Source organism: Terrapene carolina, unplaced genomic scaffold (assembly GCF_002925995.2).
Source record: "Terrapene carolina triunguis isolate 2854851 unplaced genomic scaffold, T_m_triunguis-2.0 Scaffold211, whole genome shotgun sequence".
NCBI classification, from domain to species: domain Eukaryota; kingdom Metazoa; phylum Chordata; order Testudines; family Emydidae; genus Terrapene; species Terrapene triunguis.
Window position 1 is genome coordinate 37,823,980 of NW_020664562.1, and position 24,491 is coordinate 37,848,470.

Here is a 24,491-nt window from a genome sequence, read left to right on the forward strand (position 1 = left end):
TGATGGCAGAAAACTTGAGGAGTATGTGTTAGAGGTAAACATCCTGGTTCAGATCCTCAGCTGGTGCAAATGAATATAGTTCCATTGACTTCAATGAGCGTATGCTGATTTGTACCTGCTGAGGGTCTGGCTCCCAAAGGGCAGATTGATGTGTGATGGGCGATTCTGCCTAACTGGACACACATGGCTGGAGCTCCATGAGAATGAAATCCCCTTTAGAAACCTACCCGATAAGGTAGTGTTAAAATAAATCCTGACAGGCTGCCAGCATCCATACCTAGCAATCAGATTCAGATGAATCACAGAGTGGGAACTGGGTGTGGGGGTGGTGAAAAATGCTAATGTGGCTAATGAAAAAGAGGAATGTTTTCAAATTTTCCCTAAGATACTAGAATTTGGATCCAGGCCTGTGCAGCTCAGGCTTTTTGAACTACCCACCAGAGATGTAACTGGTTATTTAATTGGACTCTAAGAGGTACATTTAGTTATTTCTCCTGTTAATGTCAATAAAACGAATGCATATTAAATCGCTACATTCTGTTCTGAAGATTTACCCCATCATTCTGGATTTTTATTAGATGGTGTGTGCTGTTTTTGTTGGCGGTGCTGATTTGTAGAGGAAGGTGGAATAACAGCCCCATCAAACAGTGAAAGAGCAAAATATTGCATCATACTAGAGTGTAGAATGGGATTTTATTTGCCACATTTTAATTGCATCAGTGATTGTGAGGAAAATAGAAACTAGCACAACAGATTCATGCTTCTAGCAAAAAAACAGGAATGATGCAAATACAGCATGTTTAACTCTAACCTTTAGACTCCAATTTTCAGGATGGCCTCGTATACCCCCAAAAGGACACTGATAAGCACCACCTAGCCATTTCTATATATTAAATTATCTTCACAGTCTTTCTAATATCACCACCTTAGATTATTAAAACAGAAGGAATTTTTCAAATCAAAGTTTATTCTTAAATATTTATGGTGGCTGCTTAAACCTCGCATTTCATTCAGTTTGGGCAGTGAAAACAAAGTGGTCAATTTCACTTAGGTTTCTAGCTTATTGCTGGCCAGGTACATTGTGTGTTCTTGTTCACAATGTTGCAGGCAAATGTTGAAAATAACAAAGTTGTCTGTTGTTTTAAAGAACCTGGAAATATTGCCATTAGTCAGATTTTTTTAAAATTTATTTTCTATTTTAGTTATTCTCATACAAAATGTTTTCTTCTCATTTAGATTTATATTTTTTTAATAAAACCTCAACAGAATCAAAACAAAAACAAACAAACAAACAAACAAACAAACAAGAAAGCCGGCATGCACTTACACACCGTGTTAGTGTCAATGCCTGACCTACGCATCAACCTATAACGAGATTATAGATATTAGGAAACACCATTTCTCTCAGGCAAATTTATCAGACATGTTTGAGACCAACATGGAAAGATGAGAGAAAGAAAGGGGAAGAGCATGAAAAGGTATTTATTCCAACATAAGTGACTCTAGCAGGTAGTCAAGGCAACATTTAGCCCAGGAGTCAACTAGTCACAATATAGTCCCAGAAAAGGTTTCCATATGAAATCCTAAGGGTTTTGTTTATTGTTCCATCCATCAAAGGCTTCACTATAGTGCCCATCACTTAGTATTTATGGTCCAATCCTACAAATACTGTTGAGTTCAGTGGAACCACTCACACTTCACACTGTGGGGCCCAATTCAGGAAAGCTCTTCACTTAAATCCATCCCTATTCAAGAAAGCATTTAAGCTTTCCTGAATCGCGGCTTAAGTGTGTGCAGGACCGTAAGTGCTGATTTAAGCTTCTTTGCCAAAAGGATTCTCACATATCCCATCTAGTCCAGTAGGGAATAAATCCAATGATTTCTGCTCAGGGAGGTTTTGTTTTTCCATTTTATTTATCCAAGTACTAGCGCAGTTATAGGAATCTTTTGTGTTTAAAATTATTAGACGATGTGAGAGAGACCTTTTCATAGGGCACTCCTGGCACATAGGTATGAATGGTGCATCAACTATACCACACATTTTTCCCCTAGTAGTATTGCTACTCTGTCCAAAGGACAGACAAAAATGAAAGCTTTGGGGACCTAAGGAAGAGACAAAAACATGTGACGTTCTCTGAAATTATTTGGTACCAGGGGATGACAGGAAAAAGTAACCATGACTGCAGAGAAGAACCAATGGCTGGAGAAGCTGATGTAGGGGAAACGGTTTAGGATATACGAAGCATTGTTCTAACTTCTATGGTGAAATAGTCTCCACTTCTGCAAGTAGGAAACCCACCTTTTAGGCCCTACCTAGTGTGGATGGTCAGAATTGTTTTGAATTAGGAAATAAGGGGGAAACCGCAGGAACAAGAGGAAAACTGGGTCTGAACAGAACCTTGCTTCCCCAGCTCTGCAGCAGGGATTTGAATTCTATTGACCAAACATCTCTATGCAAGAGACCAAAGTTGTTACACCAAAGAACATCTATGAAGATTCCAGTATCTGGCTTCTTCACTGGCATAGCGGAGATCAGAATTTGGTCCTAAGCTTGCATGTACCTTCCAGTTCAAATATAAGCCTCAAGGGCCAGGCCAAACCTTCTGAAAATTAGACCATGAATATTAGTAGCAAACTGAAAACTGCTCCAGCCATTAAAGCTGTTAAAACTGTAAAGTAACAACCTCCTTCTGAACAAGATCTTTTTCTTTTGGAGTGAGCCAAATTCTGCCGTCATATATTTAATCACCATGTATGTGTAAAGTTGGGTGTAATTTAATATACATGAACAACTAGACTCAGTCATACAAATTATGATTCAAGTAAATTTTCCCATTGTGAAAAGCCATACAAATCAAAATCCATTGTGGCAAAGCAAGGTGGGCATTTGTATTGCAAAACCGGAACAGAGTTTGAAAGAAAACAGAAGGCTTAAAAGGTATATTCGTTTGCTCTGCCAGGACTCAGCCCTGCTGCCTGTGGAATCAAACCAAACTCTCATAGCACAGTTATTTAGTAATATTTTCTGCTTTAGTTTTGAACATGTTTTGTCCACATTTTCAAAGTTGGCCTCCAAAATTGTGTCCACAAGTTTTGCAGGTGCTGAATAATGTGCAAATACAACCCACACTGGGTACTTTGAGCTCTTATCACCTAATTTGTGCACACGTGTGAGATTTGCTGGAACCTGTGGGTTCCATTTTGGAAGCCAGCTGGAAGACTAGGTGAAAGTTTGATCCACAATGGCTCAGATTTTATATTCACTTCTGTGGAGCATCTATTACTGCATTAAAATTTCCAAAGTAACAGTTTCCAAACAAATATAATACATTAAAAACTATACACACCTGTAGTATTTTAACTGTAAAGAACTCCCCACAAGCAATGTATTTGTGTTTGCGGACCATCTGCAAGTCATTTTAGTTAAGTACCCATCAGTTTCACATGTGATATTGATATTGACATCTATTTAAAACACATTAAAAATATTAATACAAATAAAGATACAACTGTTAAGGAGACAAAACTACGCATTATAAATCACTGTTGTCTGCAAAAACCTTCTTGGAATCATAAACTGAAATGTTCTGACTTGAAAATATCAAGTATACTGAAGTTTATAAAAAAAGTGAAGTCATCCGGAATCTTACCTACTACATATAATTCAGCATATCGATGATGACATTCCCTGTTTTGATTACAACAGTACAATGCATTATAGAAGAATTTTCCTCTAGGTTTTGTTGCACTCAAGTTGAAAAGAGTAACTCTGCTAACACGATCATTCACAAGTGTATACTGTCTCTCTGGGATTTCTTCTGCTAAATTCAGCCACCAAACAATCTTCTTCGACAAAATCATCTTGTTTTTATCATTATAGAGGCAATGAAAGGAAACATTAGAACCAACACTCGTCAGTATCTTAGGAGGGAAGTACATGACATCTGTTATAGGGAAAGGGGGGAAAAAACAGAAAAAGAATCTTTAAGCGATATGAAACTTCACACAAAAAGGTAGCTTTACAAAATTATAGGACAATCAAAAATGCTTATTTCTATCAAAATCTTGCTCCTAAACACAGGAGTCCAACTCTTACAATTTAATGAGTGTTACATGGGTACAGGGACAGCAGCAGAAGAGACCCCCATGACTTATTTTATCATTATTTATATCTATTTGAACATTTATATCTGCATGGACTTTCACCTTTAATATCCTTACTCATGATGTAATAAATGAGATGGAACAAACGCAAGGTCACATAACATACTATATAATCTTACACATGGAGTACATTTTCAGGAGAGTGCACCTGTGTTGCATACACAAACATGCAGTTGTACAACTGGATGGGCAACTGTGTTGGCAAGTGAAAAGGAAACGCTGGGAAACCGCAAGCGGCATGAAGAGTTAGACATTATACTTCAGTGTGTTGATTTGAACATAAAAAGCCTCTGTCAATAGGCGTTCTTTCAAACTTTAGAAAAAACAGTAATAATTTCAGTGTTGTGACAAGAGTTTGCAATATAGAACAGGCCCATCTATAGAGCGCTTGTCACGCAAAAACACATACAAAATATATTGTACAATCACACACCACAAAAGGTGCATGTGCCCTCAGTTAACAATGCATACATCATGGTGAGAAGATTCATATTTTAAAGTTTATTTTGAAAAATCCATCCATTATTTGGACCAACGCAAAGAGCATATAATAAGCTGAAGACATGCATCAACTGAACAATTCTCCTTAGTATCTCAAGGAATAATTACACTCATAATGGACCAAGATGCTTCCAAAATACAGTCTCTAGAACAGTGGTGCAAAGCACTCTCTCTTTGTCGTCAGCATAGACTTTCCGATTAAATACAGATCAGAGCATAATGCTAATCAGTTGTATAAAAATATAACTGCCTGGTTTCAGCATTTTGTACTCCCAGTGTTAATGTGCTTGCATGAATGCAAAGCAGCCTCTTTGTTGCTACCAACTATCCTGCTGGTTTTACTGTTCTTCCATTGGTTAATGCTAACATTAGCCATTGGGAGAGTAGGCAAATTTGAGCTCCCTGCAGAGAAGAAATTACTTTCTTTAAGGTTGTCATCATGCTTATCGCAACATGATTTTTGGCCATTGAAATGTGTTTAATACAATTAATATCCTACAATAGAATATTAAATAGAGAGAATATCTACTGAATCTCAGTGTTTTCCATGAACAGTACATATTTGTATTTTTATCTGTGCATACAATCTCTCTGAAGGCATGTACATATGTACACACACACACACACACACACACCCCATGTATAGAGGTACAGTGTAAGTTTCCAAATGTGAGTGCCTAAAGTTAGCTACCTAATTCCATATTTACACACCTAAGTAACTGACCTAATAATCAGAAGATGCCAACTCTTTTTGAAGACCACTCCCTCTGAAAAAATCAGGTTAGCTATTTGGGTGCTTAATTTGAGGCACCCAGTTTAGAACATTTTGACCAGTGTTAGTGGAAAGCACACTAATGGGCCCACTCCACTGTCTCCTCTTTGGCCTGGGCTGCCTGGATCGCCTTCATTCATCTCTGGTGGGCCTGCTCCTCTGCCTCTTTGATGGCTTTCTTCTCTGGCATTCTGAGCTCTGCCATCTGCACCTGGTGCTCATACGCCTCCTTGTCTCTGCAGATCGGTAATTGGTCAGCTCTACCAGAGTGGCCCTCTCCTGTAGGGAAGTAAAGTCTGGCTGGTTTCCCAGCCCTGCGTCCTCTCTCTCCTTCTGCTCAAATTACGTCATGAGTGAGTTTTTCAGATCCTCCGCTGATTTCCCCTTGTGGGGTAAACCATATTTCTAACATAAGCTCCCAAGATGCTTTTTATCCATTGTGTCCAAGGATTCTAACTGGCTCATTTTCCCCTTTATTTGTTCTATTTCTCTTAACCCAAAATAAACAGAAGAAAATAATAAACTTGTACTTTGCTCCCTTGCTTTTGAGTCCGTTACAATCTGTTATTGCAAGTGGTTGGAGCGTGAACCTCCGTTCACAGATATTCGGACACCAGTAGCCAGCCAACAAAGATTAGGTCCCACCCTGGCTTCCACCAGCCTACTTAATTCTTGTAGGGTAACCTCAACAATCCCTTCTGGTCCCGAGTCCTCGCAGATCCGTCTCCCTGAGTTCTTAACTACCAGACACACAGACTTTCCCCCTCTGGTTCGTCACCCCTGAAGGGGTGAAACTTGCCCCCAATTATCAGTTCACTTTGGCACATACACTCCACACTGTGGCACAACAGAGACCTGCTTGAGGTAAAAATAAACAAAAACTTTATTTAATAGAAAAATCATAGATTCAAAGATAAAATAGTGAGGAAAAACAAACACATACAAGTTACACAGAAAACAAAGACGCAATCTCTGGCTTTACCCTTTTACATTAGCTCAATTCCCTTTTCTAACACAAGTTACCTATTGCCCCAGAACATTTTCCAAGTGTACCCTCTGTCCTAGAAGGGATCCAGTGCTTCACAGACAGCACCCTGCTTAGACTCTAGTCCTCTATTTCTGGATAGCCTGTACTCCAAATACCTTCCCTTTTAACTGCATTTGCAGGTTTGTTATTTCCCCCCCCTTGTTCTCAGACTATGGAAATTCCTGGTTATACAAAGCACGGTTTTCCCAGCCGTGGGTTTTCTTTTCAGTTTCAATATTTCCCGTTAACTTTAATGGTCTGCCATTGGCTCTTCCGGGCTGAACAATGCTAGGTGTTTGGAGCCGGTGTCCTGTAAATACCTGGCCTGGCCCTGCCAGTTTGCCTCACCACACTACAGGGAGGTGATGCTGTAGTTACTATCGTTACAATTACAATTTGCGACACATATATACATGCATGCATTCAGAACCAGAACCTGTATACAAATCTCCTAATGACTATCAAGTTCAAGACATTACAAGATTTCATAAAAGATCTTACTTGACATGTTTTGTATACACAAGAACATTGGCTACAACCATTTGATTCAAGTGCTTATTTTCTGGGTTTCAGACCCCTGTCTCCCCTTGGGGTGTCTGGACCTTGATTTTCTCTGTCTCTCTCTTTCCACACACATACACTTATATAATTCCTAGGAGGATAACTTTAGCAAAACAGGTTGAAATATCTCCTTTTAAAATAAGGGAAGAACGGGAAACACACTGCAAGAAAATTGTCAGCATCCCCAGACTGACCACACAGGACAATTTACAATACAGTGTTGCTAATTTCTGCCTTCATTCTTAAACAGTAAGTAAAGTTTCTGACCCTTCTGGCTGCAGAAAAAGCTTCAAAATGTAACCCCAATGCATCCTAAAGGCTCAAAAAGAAGAGGCAAATAAAAAGAACACCAAATCTATTATTTTTACATAATCTCAAGATTTTAAAGCTGATCTCATGATTTTTGGTGAGGCTGACTCATGATTTTTGAACATTTGAGTTTGGAAACACTGGCAACATAAATGAGCGATCAAGATGAATGGATAATGACTTGCCAAATAAATTCTCTCTCTCACTGTAGACTTTAACAACAGAATACAAGAGGCATTAAGGTATTTTCTTTCAGTGGAACCCCCTTTGATTCAACCCATCTGATTGGCCTCAGAGGAGCCACTACCATGCAACATGTCAGGAATCTGTGCTTTCATAACTCAAGTTACTCGCTTAATTGATGTGTGTAATAAACTTCTGTAATTTTGAATTTTACATGCAAGTTTGTGCCAGTTCTGAAACAGATTTACTTATACCGTCTGCTAAAAAATTGAGTTTAAATTGCATTACTTAAACTTAGTAAAGGCTCCTCACTGAAGACTGGGAGGCTCCTCTGAATACTCTGTTTTGGGTTGGCATAATGACAATGGAACCTTTAAGTGTAGCCAAATTTTGTTGCACTATTTATAGCATTTACTATGCACTTTTGTTGCCTACATGTGCTGTAGGATTTTGTAGTAGAATGCATATAGACACTTTATCCATGTGTAATACATATCAAATAATATATGCACACATTTATTTCCAGTCCTAACAATGGCTATTTAAATTATTGTAGAGGACATACCTTCTGTGTTTAAATTATAAGGTGTGCTCCAATCACTCCAGAATCCTGGACCATGAAGACTCTTGCACCGTACTTGAACTAAATATGAAGAACCAACCAGCATATTGCCTATGATGAGGGAGGTTTCTATGACAATCTCAACCACCTGTTAAATTAGATCAGAAGCCATTAACATTATTATTTTGCACCACTTCAGAAAAATGAGAGAAATCAAAGGAAAGAAGCTGTTTATTTTGAGGGTTAGTAAGACTGCTCAAAAGCATTCAACTTTATCACATCTAAATCAAGTAGGTTAGAAGTTACATACGCCAGCAGAAAACAGCTACAGTATTTTGTTGTGTGCTGTTAAATAGATGCTGCTTTTCACCCCCGAGATAGCTGCATTGTGACAGTGGGAAAAGTGATTCGTTAATAGAACTATATACCACACACACATAGAAATCCTAGCTCCACTGAAGCCAATGGGAGCTTTGTGATTGACTTCAATGGGACCAGGATTTACCTGTTGACAGGGTTTAGTGGTCTGTAGGTGAAACCCATACTATGAGGGGGGCGGGTCTTTGTCCCTTTCTCGTGGCTGCTCCATATATGGGTTTATGAGTCTGCTACTGCTTCCAGCTAAGCAACTTAGTCCTTTTGCTCATTCAGCAAAGGCTAATAATTTCAGTGCTGTAGATCCTGAATTCAAAGTCTGCTGTTGACCCAAGCAGGTTTGGCGAAATGAGCACTAATAGCTGCCCTGAGATTGATTCTTCCCTCAAGTTTTGAGTAGACCACGGCCACTGTGGAATCTAGACAGACAGTTGCAGCAGAGTCTCCTTAAATACAACATTAGAATGATTTCATCTTCAATAAAAATAAATAAATAAATAAAATAATACCAATAGAACAAGTACACTCACCTGCCAGGCGTTTTGAGTAGCGTTCCCAGAAAACTTCACTTCATATTGAAGCGGATATGGTGTTAGTACTGGGTTGGACCAACAGATCTTTAACTGTCCTTTGTCTGTCATTTCTAGTCGCAGGTTCAATGGAGGTTCAGGCTTTACTGTAAAAATATTAAAACCAAGCTTCTATTTTATGTTCCAGTTACCGTCAAGGATTGCTGGCTGAGATGTTTGTATTCACCACCATTCAATCAGTGACCTCTCTCTCTTTTAAGTCTTGTCCTTAAGCTTTATGTTTTTAGAAGTTACTCTACTCTGATTTAAATATACTTACAGAAAATAATAGAAGCCTAAATTACTCTTAAAACGGAATAGCCAGCAGTATTTTAGCAAACATGGTTAACTATTGGGTCATGTTGTTGCGGAGATGACTGGTGCCTGCTGGGGGGGGAGGCACAATTTAAAGGTTCAGCCCCCACCAGTTTGAGTCACACACACCCTTACCCTCAGTGGCCCCTCTCTGCAGCTCCAAGGTATTAGCTCCAGTGGACAGGCAGCTGCAAACAACTGCTTTAACTCTGTGGGGAGAGGCAGTAGCAAAAGCAGTGGCTGTTCCTGCAGCTCCCAGCTATTTGCCGCTGCCTCTCCTCACGACCGCAGCTTCCAACTTGCCGGCTCCAGCAGCTGCCATGCAGGGAGGGGACCTGGCAGCATCATGTGACCGAGTAGAGCCAGCAAACCCTGGCAAAAATCTGGGGGAAAGATGATCTGGGGGTCTCAGGGCTTGCCTGCTGGGGATCAGGGCTGAAGGCACAAGCCCCAGCAGACGTGCCCCAGCTCTCGAATTTCTGAAGATTGTCATATGCAGCTCAGAGGGTCAGTAAGTTCTGCCACTCCTGGTCTAGTAGTTGCCTTAAACCAGAATCAGCTTCTTGCTATCTAGGGTCCCAATTCTACAAAGCACTCAATCACACGCATAAATGTTTTGCTGAATGGGAGCCGGCTTGTAAAGTAGTCCCATCCATTCTATTATTACTAGGATTTTGGCTATGAAAGGTGGCCTTATAGGAGAGCTGAAATGAAGTGAAGGAAAATGAGGGCTTTGCAGGACTCTAACAGAGATAAAGAGGACATTCCAGAGGGAGGAAATGGACAACTACTTATGAATAATAATCATGCTGGGTAAAAAATCAAGAAGCTTGGATTCTACTTTTACCAGGTACTGAGTAAATTTATTTATCGCTGTTCAGTGATGACTGTGGTTGGCCTGTCTTTTTGGGTACATTTGTTAAGAAAACACTGAGGTTCTCTCACTCAGGATAAACACCTTTAATAAATGGTGTGGCATTATGCCCCATATTCTTTGTGGTAATATTATCATCATATGAGTATGGAATAATTATGATGTATTTGCGCAAGATAAGGCATGCGAGATATCATTGGAAAGGTTATGATTTACTGAATCTGATTATCCTACTTGTATGCATGTATCATTTTGGTATCTGAAGTTAGGAGTATTGTCTATGCATCTATTACAAATGTGTTTACCCCTGGGGAACAGCCCCTAGACAGAATGCAATCAGTCTAGATGGCTGGCTGGGAAGGGCCATTAGAGAAAACAATAGGTCATTGAAGATGCTAATCTCCCACCTGAAAGCCTTCCAAAGGATGCTACTAACAGCCTCCGAGTCATGGCTGCTATGGCCCTACAGAGACATATGACCAAGTCACTGAATACTGGACTTCATTTTGGAATACCAGTGTTTTCCCACTGACCGGGCATGGGAACAAACTGGGAGACAAAGGGTTCCCGCCACATGTAAAAGCTATTTAAGGCAGGGGAGTGACATAATCATTGTTTGTTCTTCACTGACTCCCCGCCCAAGAAAGAAGCCTGCTGGAAACACCTGAGAAACAAAAGACTGAACTAGGGGAGATGGGCTGAACTCAGGGTAGAGGGTTTTCTAGCCTGTAAAAGGAATATCTAGAGTTTTAAACTGCAAGTAAGAGCAGCTTGCTTTCAAGAATCTCTGCAATCTGCCTAAAACAAAATTTAGGGTGAGAATTTGTTATTTATATCCAATTTCTTTAGTACATTGATCTTAGATTGCGTGTTTGTTTTATTTGCTAGGTAATCTGCTTTGCTATCCCTTATAAGAACTTACAATCTATCTTTTGTAGTTAATAAACTTATTTTTGTTTTGTCTAAAACCAGTGTATGGAAATCATACTTGGGGCTGAAAGCTATGTATATTCCTCTTCACATTGAGGGAGGGGGGCAAATTTCATGAGCTTACGCTGTACAGATCTCTGTGCAGTGCAAGACAGTATAATTTTGGGCTTACCCTCTAGAGAGGGGGTGTGCACAGGGCAGTTCCTTAGCTGAGCCTTCCCATGCAGAGCTGATTTCAGCGTCTGGGTGTTTCTGCACCTGGGTGTGTCCCTACCTGTATGTGTGCTGGTAAAGTGCAGGCTGAAGCCTGGGGGAGGGCTTGGCAGGCTGCACAGCAGTACAGTATAAAGGGAACCCAGGCTGGTGGGTCAGGCGGGCTCAGTGGTACCTCAGTTTCAGGCGGCACATCGGAGGGAACCCATCACAAATGGTATTTTTCAGTTTAGAGTAAACAGCCAAGCCTGTGTCTGTAACCTGGAAATGAGGAACTTCTGAGTTTTGTAGTCAGTGCTTCAGAAGGCCATATTAAAGGCAATACTGCATCCTGCAATTCGATCTGCATGCGCAGACCCCCTGAGCCCACATGCAGCCTCTTTGATTTGAATGGAGCTCTGGTCAAAAACAGGAGTCCACCTGCATGCATCAGATTACAGACTTGGGTCCTTAAATACAAGGGGGTCATTTTCTGATCTGCTTATGCTACAAGTGGTCTCACTGAAATCAATAGGAGTATTCAAGGAGTAAGGAACTACTTAGCTTTGATGACATTATCAGTACCTAGCCCAAATGTATCAATATTTGAGTCAGTGTAAACTAAATAGTTAGGGCCAAATTTCGCGATCTGTGTGTGGCAGCTTTAATTCAATCCACACTTTGACTAGCTTCAGTGGAGACGGGCAAGAGTGAAGGATTCAGGATGTGGTCCATTGCTTTTAAAAACTTTATTCTGCCATTTTGATGACAATTTCTTTATGGTAGTACAGAAGCACTCTTTTTAAAAGACTGAACATTACCATATTGTAATCTAAGTGGCTGCATGGGTAGACAATGTTTTCTCATTTTGTTGCCATGTATTCTGTTGCTATGGCTTGTGTGTGCAAAGCAAACAACTCACTTAGCTAATATTCATCTTTTTATTTTAAAACTCATTATTCCTTTTATCAAGCTCACTAATGGCAGAACATATTATTATTAAAAATTATACATTTCAAAAATGACCTTCTGACCTTACTTATTGCTTAGAACAGATTTCATGAGTTATATCTGCGGTCACCTTTAATATTGGCAGATGCAGCTGTGAAACGTAAATTGATCCTACTGACATAATTCAAATGAAATCAGTATGTAATCATCAATAAATCACCTCATCTCCAAAAATATTAATTTCATTTGCAACTAAGATGAAGTGTTCATCCAAAAGGTTTTTAATTCTGCTTTCCAAAAAGTAACATTAATAAGAAAAAAACAAACAGTTTTTCATTATAGCTAAAAACGTCCCAACTAGTCAGAAAATATTTATCAACCATTAATTATGCAGACTGGATGGCAACAAAGTAACATCAAATGTATCTGTCATCTGATTTCACTGAGCTGATAGGCTGGTGAAATAGCAGAAATAAATCTTCCACTTTTAAAAATGCAGAAGTTGTACCTTTAATGAAGGAAGTGTCAAAATGAGAGTGAGAGAGTATATGCAAATACTGCTGATGAGAATTTGCAGGTTTATTTTTACAGCAAATAGCAAAAAGTTTATTTTCTGTTACAAATTAGATAATAATTATGAACCAGACCATTGTTCTCCACATATTGATCTACCTTCCTGCATTCAAAGTGAATGCTCAGGTGCCCCAAGACATTGTTCCTCCTTCTACATAGATTTGCACTGAAGAAGGGCAGAGACTAGGAAGGCTGGGGGTGGGGGGGAAGGGGGAGGGAGATACACATCAGCCTGCAGAAGTTACCCTGAAGAATTAACATAGCTACAGCTGAAGTCCTTGCAAAAACTGACTAGTCACAAAATAAGGACTTCCTGTTATTGCTTTCTATAAAAAAGGCGTACAATAAATTGAAAACTTACCAATATTTATGGGTCTGACTGACATTAAAGGTGACTGAAGAAGTGTTACCCCATTTATGATGTTTAACCATGTAATATAAGTGTAGTTGAGTTTCAGTGAAGGTATGTGACATTCGTACTTGTCAGACCCATTGCAGTTGCAGGGAGTAACCATGAAATTGCCTTTTAGAGAACCTGTAGACATGTCTTCCAATGACAACTCTGATCTATATTGGAAAAAAAATAGATCAATATTTAAAAAGCATCATGTCCTGGACAATCTTCTGCATATTCCATTAGATTCACCACTTTGGATTAAACAGTAGAAATAGTACTGAAAACAGCAAAGCACAAGAGACAGATCAGTCTGTGTACCTTTGGGGGCGGAGAAGGAGCCTAATGAAAGATATTTCTGAGGCCTGATCCAAGAACATCAGAATTGCCAGACTGGGTCAGACCATCTACTCCAGTATCCTGTCTCTGACAATGGCCAGAACCAGCTACATCAGAGGAAGGTTTAAGAAACCCTCCATTTGGCAGCTGTGGGATAATCTGTCACTCATGAAGGTCTCATCCCAATCCCTAATAGTCAGATGCTGATTAAACATGAATTTTTATATCTCTTCCAAAATTTATCGTTAAGTGTTATAATAATAAAAAAATCCTGAAGTTATTCAGGCAAAACCAGAATTTTGTGTGCGCAACAAGCTGCAGAATTTGGTCCATGCTTAGGATATGTTTCTAAATTACTTATCAACTACACTCGATTATAACTGATAAATATTGTATATACAAATCACAAAGAATGTACTCTAAAAATCTAACTTTACGTGATTACTTCCAAGATGATGAAGCATTGTTTACTTTGAAGGCATACCATGTTTATTTCGTAGATAATTTGACTTTTTCTTAGCAAAGCAAATCTCATTTAATCCCAGGCATTAATAGTACTATTGCTTTGGACTGGCTCGTGGAAAGTATTTAGTAACTAACTCTTTAGTATTCTGTTTTGTTTCTTTCTAAACTGAAGTGCAGCCCAAGAGACTACTTCTGGCTGAACTCTCCAGATTTGTTTTCATGAATTTTTCACATGTTGGAATACTTTCCTTTAGAGATTAGCATACAAATGAAGATAGTCTTATTACAAAAATATATGGTTTAATAAAACCTTCCAAAATTTTCAACAGAAAGCACTTGAACTGCTAACAAGAAATAAAGATGTTTATTTAACAAAAATAGTTGGATCAATTTTTCCAGTGTTGGAAGAATACATTTATGCTTTCAGAATTTTTTTTAAAGGAAACATATGCAATATTTAGGGCATATAGAAATATATCAGCTGTACAATATATTACTGTTGATATGAAGTCTTATGGTGCATACAAATGGAGATGTGTGCTGTCACACTGCAATTTAGGTCAAAACTCATTCAATTCTTACTAGTACCTGATTCAGACAGGCATTATATCACACTTCTAAAGCATATGTAACAATGTTCCTTGAGTCACTTTCAAGAAATGGCATCAAGACAACCCATTTTACAAACTTGAGAGGGCAGTCAATATATCTAATGTACACATCACTACACAGGCCCTCGATACATACATTTACATACACACACACACACACAAGTTGCACTTAAAACACCTAATTCTCCACTCCCTTGCATGTTACATTCATGTAACCCTAATAACTGCAATTTACACTAGTGTTACACAGGGGAAATCAGCCCAAAGGTTTCTTCCATTTTGAGCAATATCAGCAGTATTCCTATTTTAAGTGTAGGAAATCTCTCTGAAACAGAGTATCTTTTAAAATGGAAGAAACTTTACAAGTGAACCACTGCATACATTCAGTGGTAGACAGAATGCATGACTGTCTAGTACAATTATTTTAATGGCATGACGAGTAACAAAGCCACAGGTGAGTTATACAATTCACCACAAATGAGTGCCTTTCTATGACCTTGAGCATATCAGCAGTGAACACAGGGCCCTGAGAGAAAGGGTGAAGAAGTGATGTCTCTACACAAATGCGGTAAGTATGGGAATAAACAGGAAGAACTGGCAGTATTAGCCATAAACTAAATTCTGACTTATTTGACATCACTGCATGACCAGGATATTTGTATAGAGGAATATAACTTGTTCCGGAAAGACAGGGTAGGAAAAAAGGATGTGCTGTTGCCTTATACATCAAGAATATATACACTTGTTCTGAAGTCCAGAAAGAGGTGAGAGGCAGACCAGTTGAAAGTCCCTGGGTGAAAATAAAGGGGGAAAAAACAGGGGTGATGTCATGCTAAAGGTCTACTATAGAACACCAAATCAGGAGAGGAAGGTGGATGAGGCATTATTAGAACAGAAATATCCAAAACACAAGACATGGTTGTAATGGGGACACTTTTATTACTCAGATATCTGTTGGAAATTTCCTCCACCTTCTGAAACAAGACATTGTTCCCCAGTACATTCCAAGAACTAATTGAACATATTGAGTTTGCTATTTTACTTTTCCAAGGGGGCAGCTATTTTAGACCTGATTCTGAACAAGAGGGAGGAATTGGTTGTGAATCTGAAGGTTAATGGCAATGTGGGTGAAAGTGACCTTGAAATGATGATTTCTAAGGAAAAGGAAAGAGTCAGAGCAGTAGAAGAAGAACAACGAACTTCAAAAAAGCAGACCCTCAGAAACAGAGAACTAGTAGGTAAGATCCCATTGGAAGAAAATCCAAGGGAAAAGGGAGTTCAGGAGAGCTGGCAGTGTCTTGAGGAGACAACATTAAAGGCATAATAGCAAACTATCCTGATGTGAAGAAAAGATAGGAAGAATAGTAAGAGGCCATATGGCTCTATCGGAGTGCTTTAATTACCTGAAAATCAAAAATTAATTTTACAAAGAGTGGAAAAATCGACAAATTCATAAGGACAAGTACAAAAAGATAGCACAAGCATGTAGAGACAAAAACAGAAAGGGTAAGATACAAAATGAGTTCCACCTAGCAGGGGAAAGGCAATAAGAAGAGGTTCTATAAATATGTTAGGAGCAAGAGAAAGTACAGACCCACTACTCAGCAGGGAAGGAGAGCCAACCAGAGATGGCATCAAGAAGGCAGAGGCATTTAATGCCTATTTTGCTATAATCTCCACTAAAAAAGGTTAATTGTGACCAGATAGTTAACACAATAATATTAACATCAAGGAGGAAGAAACACAAGCCAGAATAGGGAAAAGAACAGATTAAAAAAATATTTAGAGAAATTAGATGTATTCAAGTCAGCAGAGCCTGAAGAAATTGATCCTAGGGTATTAAAGGAACTAGGCTGGTGCAATCTCAGAACCAGAAGCTGGGAATGGGCAACAGAGGATGGATCACTTGATGGTTACCTGTTCTGTTCATTCCCTCTGAAGCACCTGGCATTGGCCACTGTTGGAAGACAGGATACTAGGCTAGATGGACCTTTGGTCTGACCCAGTATGGCCGTTCTTATGTTCAGAGTGTTCAAAGAACAGCTATGGCCTGGAGCCAACAGCAGAGTAGAAACCCAAGTGCTGTGTTGCCGACTTGCTGATGAAGAGCAGCATGGAGGGAGACTAAGCAAGGTTCAGCCCTTTACAATCTGGATGACTTGGATAATGGTGCAGGAGAGAGTAAAATGCTTTACAAAATTTGTGGAGGACACCACCCTGGGAGAGATTGCAAAACAACCTTGACAAATTGGAGAATTGATCTGAATTCAACAAGATTAAATTTGATAAAGACAAGTGCAAAATACTTCACTTAGGAAATAAATATAAATAAATATATGGAGATATACCTATCTCATAGAACTGGAAGGGACCCTGTAAGGTCATCGAGTCCAGCCCCCTGCCTTCACTAGCAAGACCAAATACTGACTTTTTGCCCCAGATCCCTAAGTGGCCCCCTCAAGGATTTAACTCACAACCCTGGGTTTAGTAGGCTAATGCTCAAACCACTGAGCTATCCCTCCCTTTGAAAAGTCAAATGCACAACTACAAAATGGAGAATAACTGGCGAGGCGGAAGAGGATCTGGGAGTTATAGTGGATCATAAATCGAATGAGTCAACAATGCGATACATATGACACTCCTTTCATTATGTCCCAGAATATTAGTCTTTTTCGCAACTGTAAGACATGGGAGATAACTGTCCCGTTCTACTTGGCTCTGATGAGGCCTCACCTGGAGTACCTTGCCCAGTTCTGGGTTCCATTCTTTAGGAAAGATGTGGACAACTGGAGAAAGTTCAAAGGAGAACAACAAAATGATAAAAGATTTAGAAAAGTTGATCTCTGAGGAAAAATTTAAAAAACTGGGCATGTTTAGTCTTGGGAAAAGATGACTAAGGGGGAACCTGATTACATATTTGAAGACTGTTAAGAGGACGGTGATAATTTATTTTCCATATCCACAAAAAGTAATTGGCTCAATCCATAGCAAGGGAGATTTAGGTTAGATATTAAGGAAAAACTAACTATACGAAGAGTTAAAATCTGGAATAGGCTTCCAAGGGAGGTTGTGGAATCCCTATGATTGGATGTTTTCAAGAACAAGTTAGACAAACACCTGTCTGGGATAGTCTAGGTTTTCCTGGTCCTGCCTCAGCACAGGGGAGCTGGACTAGAGGACCGCTCAAGGTCACTTCCAGCCCTCCATTTTTAAGATTTTATGAAAGCTACAGGATTAAATAGGTCTCTCCTTCCAAGGAAGTTGTACCATAAAAGGCAGAGGCAGCTCTCTGACAATGATTTCATCTCCATCTTGGCAGCCCTCTTGTTACTAGCATCTTTTCTGAAGTATATTTTCAGAGTCCTATTTGACTGACGTCTATTCTTCAGACCTGCTCTGTAATGGACAGCATGACGCACTTTTTGTTAATGATGTCAGACCAAGCCTGTAATACTTGGGGGTGGGTGAATCAAAAATCCTTTTTTTAATGCTGAAACACTTGAGCTGTCAAAGGCCATATGTGAACCATTGAGGAGCCTATAACAAAACAAGGCCATTATTTTCATTGCTTGTATGGCCTAAATATGAGAATATTGGCACTTGTTTCTGAATTGAGGCCTCCCAGAGAGAAACAAATGCCATGAAAACATACTTTTAAAACTGGGACTGTTTTCAAACTATTCTGGCCTGCGTGCGAAAGGCAGTGAGCCAACAGGGGAAGCTACCCCTTTACCAAAACATGAAATAAACAAGTCAGTTATTCCTTCGGAACATCAGGCTTTGCTAAAGAAAACTATAATTGACCTTCACTCCTGGGAGAAAAAAAAATACTACCACCACATGAGGAATGTTAAATAAGTTTGCTCTATAATGGCAAAAACAATAGCAAAAATACTACTGATAGTCTTTGGAGAGGAGAATGAACGCATTAGCAGTAAGTAAGTCGATAATTTGGAGAAGATGTGTAAATCAACTTACTCAGGGAATCTGGAGTAGAAAGCTGACAAATTTCTTTCAGGGTAGGAATTACAGTAATTTTTTGACGTGCCAGAGAAAATGATACTGAAGAGAGCAGAGCATACAGAGACCTCGAACTTGGGTAATGGTGCAGCTCAAGGCAGTTGTTAACACACTGCTAAATTTCCCAGACAGGGAAGAGCTTCGTCTAGAAACTGGAATAAAACTTTAGATCCTTGCAAAATATCAGAAAATCCATGTTTTCCTGCACTGCAGGATGAATCTGCAAAAGGATGCAAAATGCTTTTGTACTTTGCAAAACTAAGAGGGGGAAAAAACAAAACACAGAAGTCTCATCTTTCTAGCCTCTCTCAAAGCTCCACAGGATACTCCATAGGCTGTCAGGTCTTCTTGGCCCCTTTGAGAGTTTCTTCTGCAGATTCCTCTGGCCTCCCCCCGCCCCAAAAAATCAGTTCATCAAGCACTTGAAGCCTTCTGAATTGCTCTTGGTTTTTCTGGGGTGCTCCAGTATGTGTCTCCTTGCTCCCACTGTGTCTTGATGTCTTTGCAGCTCTTCTCACCTCATTTTCTACCTCTTATATGACTCATCACTTTCACTAACAAGGTGTAAGAGAGTTGTTTATTTTTCTCCTCTTTCAGATGTGGAAGCACACCCCTATCACAAAGCAGTGCTGTGCCTGTGCACCCATTTCACGGATGATTTTTTTCAGAGAGGCACGGCTAGCAGAGAATTCTCGATTACTGGCAGAAATAGGACATTTCTTCTCAAAGATATAAGATGGTCTATCTGTAGACTACTACTACTGGCTGATCCCAGAATACTTCACAAGCTATTAGAATACACCACCACTGACATGCACCCATCTGTGGGTGGTAAGAGAGAGCCTAACAGCACACAGTATGCAACATGGCAGCAGCAGGAGACCAAATTTTAGCCATGAGCACCAGGGAAAACCTTCTATTCTTAAAAAGGGGACGGGAGTGTCATGAGGCCTTTTGTCATCCAGGGCCTCTGTTTTTAAGCTCTTATTTGAAAAATGCACAGAGTGAATTTATAGTTCTGAACATATCTGCCTTGGTGAGCCTTTTCAGCTCAGCTGGGATTTGAATCTGTGTTTCCAGGGGGGCTAGGCATGCCTAGTCTACTCAACTATCCCCATCAGCTAAGATTTTTCTATTTAGTGATGAACCCTGGTTGGAAAAGAACAAAAGTGGGAACTATTTTTAGATATAATGGTACTTGAGACACAGAAAGCATAGAGTCAAGTGTCAGAGGGGTAGCTGTGTTAGTCTGGATCTGTAAAAAGCGACAAAGAGTCCTGTGGCACCTTATAGACTAACAGACGTTTTGGAGCATAAGCTTTTGTGGGTCTATTTGATCTATTTATAATATAGTATCCATATGAGACCCAATTAAGAGTCAGATCCCGCTAGGATGTAATAAGAGACAGTCTCTACACCAAAGAGCTTACAATCGAAACAGATACAACAAGGGCTGGGAGGGAAGTGCTATTATCCCCATTTTACAGATGGGGAACTGAGGCACAGAGAGATTAAAGGATTTGCCCAACATCACATAGGAAGTCTGTGGTAGAGAAAGGAACTGAACCCAGAACTTCTGAGTCCAAGTCTATTAGCCACAAGACCATCCTTCCTCTCCATTGTTAGTGGAGACTCCCCTACCTCAAGGTAACATGGAGAGCAGAAGCAGGTGGACTTCCAGATGAGAACATGGTTCCTTACATGAGTACTAACTGTCTGAAAATATTAAATGAAAAGGGAACGGAGAAACTCAAAAGTGCATAAGAGATGTATGCCATTCAATCCAGCAGTAGCCTATAGAGATCAGTGTGCTCTTGAAGTGTAGCCTAACATTCACATTTAAATCACTGATTTATTCATTTAGTTTAAATATATTAAAAAGAGACACCAAAGCTCTAGGTGATGAACATATTTTACCCTCCAAAAGCATGTTTGGAACAGTGGTGACTTCTTTTGTGTCTGTAAGAGGGCTACAGAGTGGTTAACATCAAAAATTCTAGTTTTTATATTAGGTGTGGTATTAAAAATGACAAAGAAGAATAAATGTCTTAAGGAAAGAATATGATAAGAGGCAAAAACACAAGCAGGTAGAGCTAAAAATCAAGCATTCAACCTTAAAAAATTATGGGTCGCATATTGATTGAGGACGCCTTTGACTTAGTTAAAATAAAATAAGCAGTTTAATAAATATGAGAAAAGGACAGAAAGGACAGGAAATACCCTGTGTTAACCATTCAAGCCCTGAACATATACCTGACTGATATTTTTAGACCACATTTTGATAGGACTGTATGGAATTAAGAACAAATGGGCATGTAGTATATTATCCACTTGTACTGACTAATGCTATAACTGTGTTTCAGATCACAAATACTACTGTAAGACAACAAACCCATAGGACCTTTACTGGTGTTTTAGGATATCCTTATAAATGGGAAGCTTCCGATATATTTTACTTACAGAACATATAAAAGATTAATCTTAAATTCTCCATTCAAGTACGACTTCTTGTTAGACAATTTCAGGATACAAACGAACAGTTCTAGGTCTCCTTTAGTCCAACATTGAATGTTCCAGCTTAAATCTAAATTTAAAAAGGTAAACATTTTCTGAACCACATTGAAACCAAAGACATTTAAAGAAATAAAATAAAATTTACCAGTAAGTCTTAGAATCATAGAATATCAGGGTTGGAAGGGACCTCAGGAGGTCATCTAGTCCAACCCCCTGCTCAAAGCAGGACCAATCCCCAGACAGATTTTACCCCAGTTCCCTAAATGGTCCCCTCAAGGATTGAACTCACAACCCTGGGTTTAGCAGGCCAATGCTCAAACCACTGAGCTATCCCTAGTATGGAAAAAGATTTAGGCTCCTAAATCCAACGCCTAATGCAGATTTAAAACCCAGATTTTTAAAGGCATTTTGTGATCTGGTAGTCTCTTACTATAGAGAATGTGCAGCGCTGGACATAAAATTCATGTAAATTATAATCACACAGATTTGTTTAAATAATAAAATTTCTTACTCGTAATTAGTGACAATTTTTAGTGGAGGGAGTAGGGGGCAAATGGGGTGTGTTAAGTTTCTGATATTCTTTAATCTTTTTGCGACAGTTCATGACTACAACCTCTATGCAGCATTAGAAAGCAATACAATTATTCGGATTACTTCTTGAAAAGACCACCTGACATATGAGGCAGTGCTAGAAATACAGGGTAAAATCCTGACCATACTTAAGACAATGGGACTTTTGGCATGGCCTTCAGTAGGATCAGGATTTCACACAAAGATATTGACTTTTTTCCCCCACCAGGTACATTGTGCGCCGGGGGCGGGAGGAATAACCAACCACATTTCAAATGTCAGGATGCAAGATAAAGTCACTGTGGATGATGGAGGTGGGGACAAGCGTTGCTCTCTCAAGCTAAAAATCCATTAAAAATGTCTACATCCTTATCTACAATTTATATATTTTTTTCAACATTCCTCTGACGACCTAATTCTACCATGATGCTCACAAGGAGTTAGCTGACTAATAAGTGGTAAAGGTAAGGGGGAGGGGGCAACTGAGGATAGTTACCTATATGGCTAACAAAATGGATTTATATTATTATGATGTGGCCATTCACCACTTCTACCTCCTTATTTGCATGTTGTTCCCCTTTCCCTTACCTTTTGTCTGCCTTTCTACATGGCAAGCTCTCCAGGGCAGGAATTTTGCCTTCATTTATGTTTGTACAGTACCCCGCACAATCCAGGCACAAATGGAAACAAATAATAGTATTAGGAAAATATTTGAAAAACAAAGAAAACGTGATGTCCATTACTAAGTCACTTTAAATAACTACACTACAAACCTACCTGTTTGCTGAGGAGCTAAGCTACTTATTTCTGAGGACGTAAATTTTTTTGTTTCCATGCCTGCTGTGTACAAAGAACAATTTGCATGTGTTTCACCCCAAAGGCAACAGAGGAAACTCTCTTCAGCCACCAGCACCAGAGAGTTGGTTTCAGCAGTTCCATGCTCTCCGTGCAACCCAGGACCGCTCGCTACAACACCAGCAGTCAAAGGAATGACAGAAGTCTCATTCGGTGACATGCAAGGCAGCATAAAGCTCGATGCTGGAATCTGATGTACCATACAGTGAGCAACTGCCATTCGAATAAAATCTGGAAATACAAAGAAAGAATGAAGGAAATGAGTTACACTACTTGGAACAATGAAAACAGAGCAGATGCTGTTCTAAAGAAACAAGTGTGATCAGAAATATTGGACAAGTGCCAATCACAACCCCCTACCCCAACCCAGAGGCCCCCCCACACCCTGAACTCCTCATTTCTGGCCCCACCCCAGAGCCTGCACCCCAGCTGGAGCCCTCACCCTTCCCACACCCCAACCCCCTACCCCAGCCCAGAGGCCCCCCCACACCCTGAACCCCTCATTTCTGGCCCCACCCCAGAGCCTGCACCTCCAGCCAGAGCCCTCACCCCCTCCCGCACCCCAACTCTCTGCTCCAGCCTGGTGAAAGAGAGTGAGGGTGGGGAAAAGCGAGCGACGGGGGGGGGGTGGAGTGAGCAGGGCACAGGGCCTCAGGGAAGGGGCCTCAGGGCAGGGCTGTTCAGTTTTGTTCGATTAGAAAGTTGGCAACCCTACTAATTAATGTGTTTTACAATAATACATGGCCAGTTAGGTAAATAGGCCCAAAAGAAGCATTTTCTACAAAATGAGATCTAGTAAAAGGTGATATTTTCTATCAAACTTAGATGCCTTGAAAATAAAACCCTATACAATGTAGGAGCACACTTATTACACTACATGGCTACTGTTCATAGATCAGAGCTTGAAGTGGGCTAATAATACTTCTGATAATGATAAATAGGCCTCTTTGAATTAAAATAGCTTTAGTTATTGAAATGCACGTAACTGATTTGTATGTGTCCTTGTTTTTAGTGTAATGCCTAGAAAATGTATGAATATTTTAAACAGTTTATTACATACAAATTCATTCTTACTGAATGTCTTTCAAATGGACCCCACAATAACAAAAACAAGAGAGAGAATTTGTGTCTTTTGCCTTCACAGGCACAATCTGATTTCAATTTATGTAAATATTTTAGCATACTAAACCAATGCAAAGTGAAAAATAGGTTTCTAAGATGATTAAAAGTAAACTCATGTTATTACTTCTGTGTCTGAGATGTTCAATTTCTTTGGATATACACATTTTCTGATCAGCAGAACCCTCAATGGTATTTTCTCTTGTTTAACAAGGCAGAGTCTGTGCCTTGTTAAACATCAGTTTCATTAGGTTTCCTGGCTCCATGTAGAGGATTCAGTTGACTGAACAGAATATTAGTGCATAATCCATGATGAGAAAACAAAATGAGGGACATGACTCCTATGGGGCAGGACATATAGCTAATATGCTACCCATTTTACAGCTGGCACTGAAAGGGGATTTCAGTTTGTTTTATACATGCATAGCTTAATTTTGAAGGACAAATCACACTGCAGATTCTCACATGACAAACTAACCAAATCCCATAAGATCAGTGTGCCTGCCATTACTATAATATTTTTTTCATTAAAATGTAAATGAAATGAATAAGCTACAATAAAATTGCAATAATATTATTTAGCATAAGATTATATATTTTATATCCCTTAATAAACACATAATATTTTTTTATAAATCAGTAGGCTGCATTAAAAATATTCACTTGACATTGATATAGGAATTTATTTACAGAACAGGTACAACACAAATAGCAACAGTGAAAGCTGTTGTACACACAAACCTACT

General features: G+C 39.5%; 1 protein-coding gene across 2 annotated transcripts in view; it reads right to left on the reverse strand.

Moving 5' to 3' along the window:
• Positions 1-24,491, reverse strand: part of LOC112115937 (leptin receptor) — a 58,759-nt gene that overhangs the window by 22,703 nt on the left and 11,565 nt on the right. For both annotated transcript variants that reach the window (XM_026655933.1, XM_024213171.2), the window contains exons 3-9: positions 22,549-22,857; positions 21,148-21,271; positions 13,220-13,425; positions 8,985-9,130; positions 8,083-8,227; positions 3,651-3,944; positions 3,348-3,465 (exon numbers count right to left, since the gene is read on the reverse strand). In XM_026655933.1, the coding sequence (XP_026511718.1) occupies positions 3,348-3,465; positions 3,651-3,944; positions 8,083-8,227; positions 8,985-9,130; positions 13,220-13,425; positions 21,148-21,271; positions 22,549-22,857 (1,342 nt within the window). The remainder of the gene's footprint in view (positions 1-3,347; positions 3,466-3,650; positions 3,945-8,082; positions 8,228-8,984; positions 9,131-13,219; positions 13,426-21,147; positions 21,272-22,548; positions 22,858-24,491) is intronic.